This window comes from Propithecus coquereli, unplaced genomic scaffold (genome assembly GCF_000956105.1).
Source record: "Propithecus coquereli isolate 6110/MARCELLA unplaced genomic scaffold, Pcoq_1.0 Scaffold406, whole genome shotgun sequence".
Taxonomy (NCBI): domain Eukaryota; kingdom Metazoa; phylum Chordata; class Mammalia; order Primates; family Indriidae; genus Propithecus; species Propithecus coquereli.
The window spans coordinates 506,597-516,597 of record NW_012149797.1 but is presented as its reverse complement, the minus strand read 5'-3'; the positions used below and the strand labels follow the sequence as shown (position 1 = coordinate 516,597).

At 32.5% G+C, this 10,001-nt stretch overlaps 1 protein-coding gene across 2 annotated transcripts in view; it reads left to right on the top strand.

The window, feature by feature from the left end:
- The window catches only part of LOC105817320 (BMP/retinoic acid-inducible neural-specific protein 3-like), a 525,800-nt gene that overhangs the window by 15,037 nt on the left and 500,762 nt on the right, over positions 1-10,001 (top strand). For both annotated transcript variants that reach the window (XM_012652978.1, XM_012652979.1), the window contains exon 2: positions 6,061-6,346. In XM_012652978.1, coding sequence (XP_012508432.1) covers positions 6,111-6,346 — 236 coding nt within the window. In that variant the 5' untranslated portion in view covers positions 6,061-6,110. The remainder of the gene's footprint in view (positions 1-6,060; positions 6,347-10,001) is intronic.

Genomic DNA, 10,001 nt, shown 5'->3' with positions numbered 1-10,001 from the left:
TTAAAACTGTTTTTCTTATACCCAAGGATCTTTCCTGCCAAATTGTGTTATAATTTTTTTTAGCTGTAGTCCTGAGTTTTCATACTCTTGTGCCTTAAAATAATACTTGTTAGAAATGACCCTTACATGCTTGTCACTATCTGCAATGTTTGAGAACATGAGGAAACTGACCTTAATTAAAATTGTATGATTGCATTTCAGCAAAATATTACAAGTCATTTCATTTCACTAAAATTTTATTATGTCTCCTATTGTGAGACACCAAGTCAGTTGTATGTATCTTGAATAGTTTTTTTTTTTTAGTAGTACTATAAAGCAATTTATGGTAAGATTGAGCAATCAAAACAATTGTATTAATCTTGTAATTTCTCTGAAGAGATAGATAAATTAAATCAGTTTGATCATAGTTAGACTTTCAACCCAATAAATAACACATATAATCAGGAAAAAAATCATTTTCTGAATTTTGAGTTTATAATACATATTTTAAAAGATATTAAATTAAATCACATTTAGTTGATTTAAACTATCACCTTCATTGAAAATATTAAATTACACAAAGCAGACATTCTATAAAAACTCATAATATGTAGTTACTCAGATCACTTGCTTATAATAGCCTAAGATAATATTACTCCATTTAATTTTTATTTCAATTTCTGATATTTTCTATTTTTAATTTTCATTTTATTCAAAAGGGACAGTAAAAATCCTAATAAATAACTTTAAATCTGCAGTCAATCCTAATTAGGTTATAGTGAGGTATAACACGGAGAGTATGGTATTCAGTTTGGCTTCAAGATTGCTGCCCTTGAATCCTTGCTCTGGTGCATGTTTATTCACCTTGAACCTCAGTATTCTAACCAAACAAATGGGGATAACAATGCATACCTCATTTTCCTGCTGGGAGTTGAAATAAGAAAATATTAGTAAAATGCTTGGAATACAGAGGGCTCAATAAATGTTAATTTTGTTGTGAAGAAGAAAATGGCACGTGATTTTATCATCACCGTCTTTTTTTTCCCCTATGGAGTTGGGAGGACTTTGTTCAAAGTTAACACTAGTATATGACCTTCTGAAGGGGGAGAAACAGGCTATTCAGCTGCTGTTTCTAAATTGTCATTCTTTAAATTCAAGAGCAACAACACAGTGTAACAGGCATTGTGTCCCTCAGTTAGAAGAGGAATTACGTTTGACTGTTTGTTAACTAGGATCTGTGTTTGACTTTCATGCATAGTTTCTGTCTTTTGAAACTATGAATAATAGAACATAAGTGAAAAAGTTCTTAGTTTTCCACAATTATGCATGATCATAATAGTCTCTTATCATTGTGCTCAAAGCTAATAATTAATAAGGATGTGCTTATAGCCTTGTCTTTAAAATATTTTTAATATTAAAAACGTTTTGCTTTGATACTATGTGAACATGTCATTTATTTATTATGCTTACAATTTGGATATAAAAAACATGACCTCAAAACTCCATTTCCTCCTTTGCTTCAAGTATCAAAGCAATTGTCATCTTGAAGCTTAGCTCAGGTGTAAATTTCTCTGTAGGTTTTTTTTTTTTTTTTTCCCCATACAGAAGGATTTTCCTAATCTTTCCTGCCATATCATATTAATTATACCTTAATTTAGTACTTATTTAATCAATATTATTCATTCACTCTACCAATATTTATTAGGCAATTTTATTTCAGGCATTTTGGTAACTGTTTCATTATCACTGAGGTAGGAACAATTATTTTCCTCCCAAAATTAATCTAACTGGGGGAAAGGAGATACTCAGCAAAATAGACCAAACGTACAAACCGACGTATGCAGTGCAGATGTGCTATCATGCAGGAAGGAACAGGAGCATAAAGTATGACTAACCAGCCTTGAAGGATCACAGAAAGCTTTATGGATGGAGTGACTATCTAGTCTAAAGTTTTAAGAATAGGTCAAGGTAGGCAGGTGAAGAGGTCCAAATAAAAATAATGATTCAGGCAGAACTACGTAAGCAAAGGTCCTGAGGACAGAGAGAAAGTGAGTTGAATTTGAGATATACAGTAAGTCTGAAGTGTAGTTGAAATTTGGTTGATAATGGTGATGGCATACACACATAGGGCAGATGTAGATGAAGAGTTAGGCAAAGGAAGATAATTTTATAAATTATTTTAAAGATTCCTAATATTACACAGAGGGAAAAGTATACAATGACATAATTGTGGGTAAAGGAATTACATGTTCAGATTTAACTTTTTAGTAAGATAATTCGGACTGTAGTGAAAAGAGCAGATGCAGGAGAGCCACATGGGTGTTTGACAAACCAGTTAGGAAGCTATTGCAGCCATCTCGTTTAGAGGTGATGGTGGTAGTGTGGGGGGCACAGAATGAGCCAGTCAAGTAAAGTGGGTGTGGAGAGATAGTGATAGATTTGATTTTTAGGAGGAAGAATACATAGAACTTTTGAACGGATTAGATATGTGCAATGAGTAAGAAGGTAGATAAGAATAGTGTTTAGATTTAAAGATTTGAATAGATGGAAATTATCACATAGTGAGATAAGGAAACTAGAAACAAAAAAAAAATGTTTTCTTCCTGTTTTGTAACTCTTCAAGGAAAGTCCTCAAAGACTAGTGTAATTTTTGTGGAGCATCTTAGTTTAGTTATTATAACTCTCTTTAAAAGGTTCTTATAAAAATAATGATTTCAAGAGATCCCCCAAATTAATTTAAATTTGGATAGGGTTGATATTCCTATATGTTAACAAACTTTTTTTTCAGAAAAATTTATTTCTGAACAGCAGTGGAAACATGTACCCAAATCAGAAGTAGAAGAAACAGAAATAATTAAAACCTAATAATTATGTAGTAATTACTGAGTAATATATTTAAGTAGTTCCCTACACATAATTTAAGAATATCTTTCCATCTTTCCATATGTTAAGATGGGTGACTATGTGTGATGATGAATATGTTAATTTGTTCCACTATAGTAACCATACTATATCATGTTTTATACCTTAAATATACACAATATAGTTTATTTTAAGTATGAGGAGGTGTGAAGATCATGAGACATCCTCAATACATTTGATAAGAAGACAATGAAAGTGTAGTTCTGGGTAATCACCTATTGAAAAATTATAGAAGTTTAGAACAGGCCCTTAAATGCCATCTAGGTCAATTTTACCCTACTCTTATAATACTTTGTGTGTTATAAAATGATGTGTTTGAGTACAAAGAGTTGGGTTTAATTTTATGGTATATAATTGCATGATTTCATACCAGTATCAAACATGATTTAAAACACTTCATGTCCTTACCATATGCTAGACACTATTCTAGGTGCTATATAAGTGTTAACTCATTGAATTTTTGTAACAGACTGATGAGGTGATCTTCTACAACAGTTGAAGATTCTGAGGCACAAAGGAAATTCAATAACTTTCCGGAGATCAAACATCTACACAGTTGGGAGAGGGGCTGGGATTTTAACACAGGCAGTCTGGCTCCAGAGTCCGATCTCTTGACCACTATCTATACTGCCTCTTGATGTTATAAACTTATTGGTTGTTGGGTTTGGAGAAAATTTGACTTGGTTTTCAAAGAGCTATTTTCCAAGTTACTAATTACGAGGGATGGAATAATTTTTGTTTAAATATATTTGGTAACATTCTTGTTCACATTTACGTTTGGTAATAAGAGAGCTGTACTTAGATGGTATTACTCCGAGTTCCATTGATTTAAAAGTTATTTCCTTTCAGATTAGATATGTAATATGGACTTAAAACAAGCAGTAGTTTGAGTAACTTGTTCTTCCCTTCTTTGTGAAATAAAAATAACTTTTATTGAAATTTAGAAAACATAATTATTTGCAACGATGATGAAATTTTGCTGGTTTGAATGTATATATGATCAGCAGAATAAAAATGTGTGTGCTTAACACAGATGAGCAATATTTATTAGTCGTAGGGGGATTATACTTTACCAGTACACAGAAGAATAATTCTAAGTCTATAAATGTAATGAACTATGTTCATTTGAAGATAAATGGTATAGTCCCAATATGAGAAAAACAATATGTAAAAAATGCTTATTTTTTCAGCAGATTTGAAAGTTATGAAGTTATGAATTGAATCATTTGACAGTGCTACATTTATACATATAATTGATGGAGGTCCAAAATCTCCCAACTCCTGCTCCAAAATCTATCATTATATTATGTTATTCCTTCTTAGGATAAATTAACTTTAAAATATCTTCACTTGTAGGACTTCCTATGTTGTTTACAATAGAGAGCATCTCTTAATCCTCATAGTGGACCAACTTATGACTGGGGCAAATTATATAATATGTGGGTAATGTCCTTTTAATTTTGTAGTGGGTAAGACTGTGAGTCTGATGATCTGGGTCACTCATTGTGTCACTGTTCTGAGATATTTTAGAGTTGCAAAATAATTGCTGTGTATCTCTCATACAGGAATAGTTTAGGATTAAATTACAAATTGTAGTGTTATATCTAGAAAAGGAAATTAAAACTATCCCCCAATGTCTATCCAAACACCAGAGAAATATGGTAGCTACCGTAATTGAAATATTTTACTCAATACTGTGAATTTTGATTTTTTCTTGAGAGATTTCGCTGACTAAAAACTCTCGTAACTAAAACTTTCTTGGTCAGAATCTTTATGCTCTATAGTTCTATGTGGTATGGATAATACTATTTGAAAAGAGTGATGAGGATGGAAAGTAAAATTGAATTAAAATATTTTAGGAATTTTTTTTTTGTAGCATACAGGCATTGCATTAAGGTCTTTGTATAAAGTTCCTTACACCATACCATACTGCGATTACACATCTTGTTATTTTATTTTGAGATGGTTATAATAAAATGTACGCAGTTTCATAGTTTATGAATAATCTGCATTGTCTTAGTTTATGTGTGTATATGAATTTTGCAGGTATGACTATTTACCTCATGAATAAACAGAGTGCACATTTAAATCTTCTAAAGGCCCTGGAAACAATTTAGTTATGATTCTGTTTAAATAATCAGTGAAGCCGTTTGTCCCTAAGAGAATAATGGAAAAAAATACTTGGGCAAACACACCACTCCACGCTTTCCCCCGCCCCACACACATCTATCCACCCATCGATCTGTCTGTCTATCATCTCTCTCTCTCTCTATCTCTATATCTAGATAGATAGGAAGATATACACACACATACATTTGTACATGTATGTATTCTTAGACCTACATTTTTATTCCAAGTTTATCTAGATTATGGAAATAACTACATGAATATCTTTAATTCATTTTAAAGCATTTATCTAAAATAATTATAAAATAATTAAATATATTTAGTATTAACATTAATAACAAAAGTTATGAAATATTTAAACATATTAAATATTTAGGTTGATGGTGTCCAATTTTCTTTTTCTTTTTGAGACAGAGTCTCACTCTGTCGCCCAGGTGAGTGCTGTAACGTCAGCCTAGCTCACGGCAACCTCAAACTCCTGGGCTCGAGGGATCCTCCTGCCTCAGCCTCCCGAGTAGCTGGGACTAAAGGCATGCACCACCACGTCCAACTAATTTCTTCTATTTTTTAGTAGAGAATGGGGGGGTCTCACTCTTGCTCAGGCTGGTCTTGAACTCCTGAGCACCAATGATACTCCTGCCTTGGCCTCCCAGAGTGCCAGGATTACAGGTGTGAGCCACCACACATGGCCCTAAGGGTGTCCAATTTTGTAAAACATTTAAGCAGAAAAAAGAGTATTAGTTGAAACTTCTGACTGTTGCTCAATAGGGTTTAACAATCTGCTGGAGGACATTGTCACGACAAGACCTGTTATGACTCAGGGTCTTATTTTTCCATTAATATAAAAAAAATCGCAAAGTATAAAAGATACACACCTCTGAAAAATTTGTTTTGCATCTTATTTTCTTTTACTATCATCTAATTTAAAATAATGATATTGGATTAAAATTTAGAAAATTACCCACCTCAGCCCCTTAACTGATAGAAAAGAATCTTCCAAGGATTAACTAATTGCCTGTGTATTTTGTCTAGGTGTTGAGGGAAAGCTAAGAGAATGAAGGCTCTAAACCCCCAGTGGAAGCATGATATGGCGGAGCAGAGCTGGTGCTGAATTGTTCTCTCTGATGGCTCTATGGGAGTGGATAGCACTGAGTCTCCATTGCTGGGTTTTAGCGGTTGCTGCTGTTTCGGATCAGCATGCCACAAGCCCCTTCGACTGGCTCCTCTCTGATAAGGGACCCTTCCATCGCTCACAGGAATACACAGATTTTGTGGACAGAAGCCGGCAGGGATTTAGCACGAGATACAAGATATACAGGTATGAAGCAAAGGGAAAGCAATTGCAGAGATAACATCCTTGAAAGTTGTGTATAAATAAGTTTCTCTAAGGGAAAGTTGCAGATGGGAAAGGGTTATTATTTACCATGCACCATAGCAATGTTTTCTTGCTATTTCAGAATATTTCTTGTAGATGTAATATATTATGAAAAAAATGGATAATGGCTACCACTTGTGTATCACTCCCAAATTTTAGAATGCTACATTGCCTTAAAGTGAATGCCAATGTACTAGGAGACTGAGTTTCTCACTGTAAATAGCCAAAATTTAAAAATGAATTTGCTTAAATCACTTTTCCTTTCTACCTTATACCATGCTATGTTACCTTTTTCAGCCTAAATGACAATGCTGTCTTCTACTAGTCACTGAGAAGTCAAGTCCTCTTATCCTTTTTTACCTGAAAGGTAATTGTGAATTCAGAAGCTAAAGGAAACAACAATGGAATAAAACAAATAGCAAATAAACAAGACATGATAGCAAAGACCAGAGAAAAGGAGGAGTTTAAGATATATGACCTTTAACTTTTGTCATTCTTCTATATTTGAAATCTAAATATGCTACACAAAAGGAGTCATATATTAAATCCAACAAATGCTGCCTGCTCTCCCAAAGTCCAGCGAATCCACTGAATAGAGGAGTGAGTGTGCAAGTGGTTGCCTGAATAGATTAGATTGTATTGATCTGTGCCATGAAAAATCTTTTTGGTTTGATTCTTAGCAATAGAAGTTTATTATTTCCAGTTATTGGTTTATCATTTATGTAGAAGCAAATTTTGTTGTGTATTTTTGTGTGTCTGTATCTAGGTAGATACGGTTATATAAATATTTTATTTTATGTTGTATGTGCACCAGAGGGCACTGTGCTTCAGGTCTGTATGTAGTCTTTCATACAACATTATGAGAAATTTATAAATCCTATCAGCAATGTATATTTACAGAAGAGACTGAATTTGCTGAACAAGTTGCATGAAGCATCACACAATTATTGCTGTGCTTTTTTAAAAAAATAAGAAATTCCTTAGTCCAGGCAGCCAAAGCAGTGCCACAAGTCTAAAGAAAGGATTTATTCTATTTAAAAAAAAATGAAATGAGAAATACTAAACATTGTCTTTCTGAAATGCAGCAGAAACAGTCAATATTTTATGATTCCTGGCTCATTCATTTTTATATGTGTTTGTTGGTTTGGCTAGGTTTTCCTCACAGATTCTGTGAAGCTACTTGAATTTAAAATTGTAAGAATGTCTTATATTTTAGAATTCTGCAAGAGGATTTTTAACTGTCTGTCAAACAAACGGATGCCACAGCCTGTCTCCCTAATCTATTGGCATCTCCATCTGGAGGTCTGAGGTGTTGTCTTATGTGTTAACTGTTGTGGTTTGGCTTATTGGTCAATCAGCTGTGAGTTGCAAACATGGCTTGACATGTTTTTAGAGGTTCAGGGCTGAATCAAAGACATTATTTGGATCATAACAGGGAAAGGTAATGAAAGAAAAAAAATACTTTGAGGTTTGCTTGCAAGGCTCATACATTCTGTTTAGTTTTTATGAGATTCTCTTCCTGAAGACCCTCATTAGCTCTGTGCTCCTCATTTTTCCAATGCCTTTACCTTTGTAGCTTGAATAACATATATGGATTTTAAGTCTACTTATAAAAAATAGGTTATAATGTTCCCTCTTATCCCTGAGATAGGGTATAACTTCTTATGAAAACTTTTAAACATTTCTAATGATCCTATGATCATTGACAGTTGCGATAAAATGAACAATATATAGTTGGTTGGTATGAAGTATTTGCAGAGTGGGATCATTAATTATGTTATGTCATGTGTAGCTAAATTCTAAACAATTATGATATATAATATTTCACTTACGTTAAAATATAAATATATAGTAATAAACGATGTGATTTTACATTGATGTCTACATTTCAATGCATTTGCATTTAGGAATACATATTCTTACAGATATATGTATTGGTTCTCTAATGATCTGTTATGGTAAAAAGCAAATTAAGAACACTTTAAAGTAAAGTCATATTCTACTGCATTTAGGAGGAAGACTTTTATCTGTGTTATCAAGGAAAAAATAACTACTTATTAAAGGCATCTATGATTGAGAACTACATGATTTTACTTTCATAATAAAACATTAGGAGATGAAAGATTAGTAAAAAAATAATAGTTTATTCATTAGAGTTCCTTTAGTCTTAATAAAGTAAGGTATTGCATTTATCCAATTATTACTTTCTTAAATTTCAGAGAATGACATCTACCTATCTATCCAATATAATGGATCCAAATTTTTCCACAGGACGTTAACCTTTATCTTTGAGAGGTTAGAAAATCTCAAATTCAGGGATTAGAATAGTTCTCTGTTTTTTTTTTTTATTGTTTATGTCTTTAATATTTATTTTCAAAAAGTAATTATTAGAGACTTTATTTTTCATAAATGTTTACCCTAAAATACAGAATTTGTGAATATTTAAGACACATAGAAAATTAATATTTTTTTCATATTTAAGTACTTGATTTATCATTTTATAAGATCATGTAATTTCCTAAAGTGATCAGTCAAATTCTACTAACACTTATTATTACTGTCCTAAGCACCTTCATGTGGCCTATTGCATTGACATTGTTTCTGAAAGGCATTTCTTATGAATGTAAAACATACTATGCCTGTTAAAATAATTAGGTCAAATCTCTTTCAGTTGTCTTTTTTAATTTTATCCTCTTGTCCAGCAACATATTTTTCTTTTCATCCCAAATGTTAGAACAGCAAGATCACAGCAATCAAAGATTTCTAAGATCATAAAAAGGGCTCAGATTTTAAAAATCACCATCTTATTTTGAAAAAATATGTTTTTGCTAACTAACAGGATTTATATTTGTATTTTTAAACTAATGTGTATATGAAGTATTTTCAAGTTTTACTTCTGAAACTACATTATGACTTAAAATAAAATATGATTAACTTATGCGTATGTCACTGAGTTCAAGGAATTAGAATGACAATGCTGAAATGTAACTTGTTATTTAGTCGGCTACTAAAACTTGGATTTCCAGCTATCTTTCCCTTTTATCTACAGATGGATAATAGACGCTAAGGATATGGCATTTTAAGTAAGTGTCCTCACTTTTAGAAAATGAGCTATGCCTATGACAAATTTTGTCCACTCCGAAGCATAGAATAGGAGCACATTTAGCCCCTTGATAAATTGAAGCCTTGTTTTTGTGGTTATATTCTAGAAGCACCGTCAGTCAGTAAGTCCATCAGGATATGTGTAATTTTCTTTAGGCTGTGGAAATCCTCATTCTTTAAATAAGTTACAGGAGCTCTAGGCAAGGCACGCATTTTTAGTTACTCAAACTTAGATGTTGCTGTCTTGAACCACAGATATTCTAAGGTCACAGGATGGTGATTTTCAATCCCACGAAAGAAACATTTCACATGCGTAAGTCTTCATACATGATGACACAAAACAAGTCTTTTTTTCCCCCTAACGTCTGTCACTCTTTGATGAACCACATGTATAAGTGAATCATGGGAAAATGATGATTTTCTTACAATCTTTCAAAATAAAATACAGCTCTGTCATATTATTACACCTTAGCTTGCTCTCTCACAGCAATGTTGC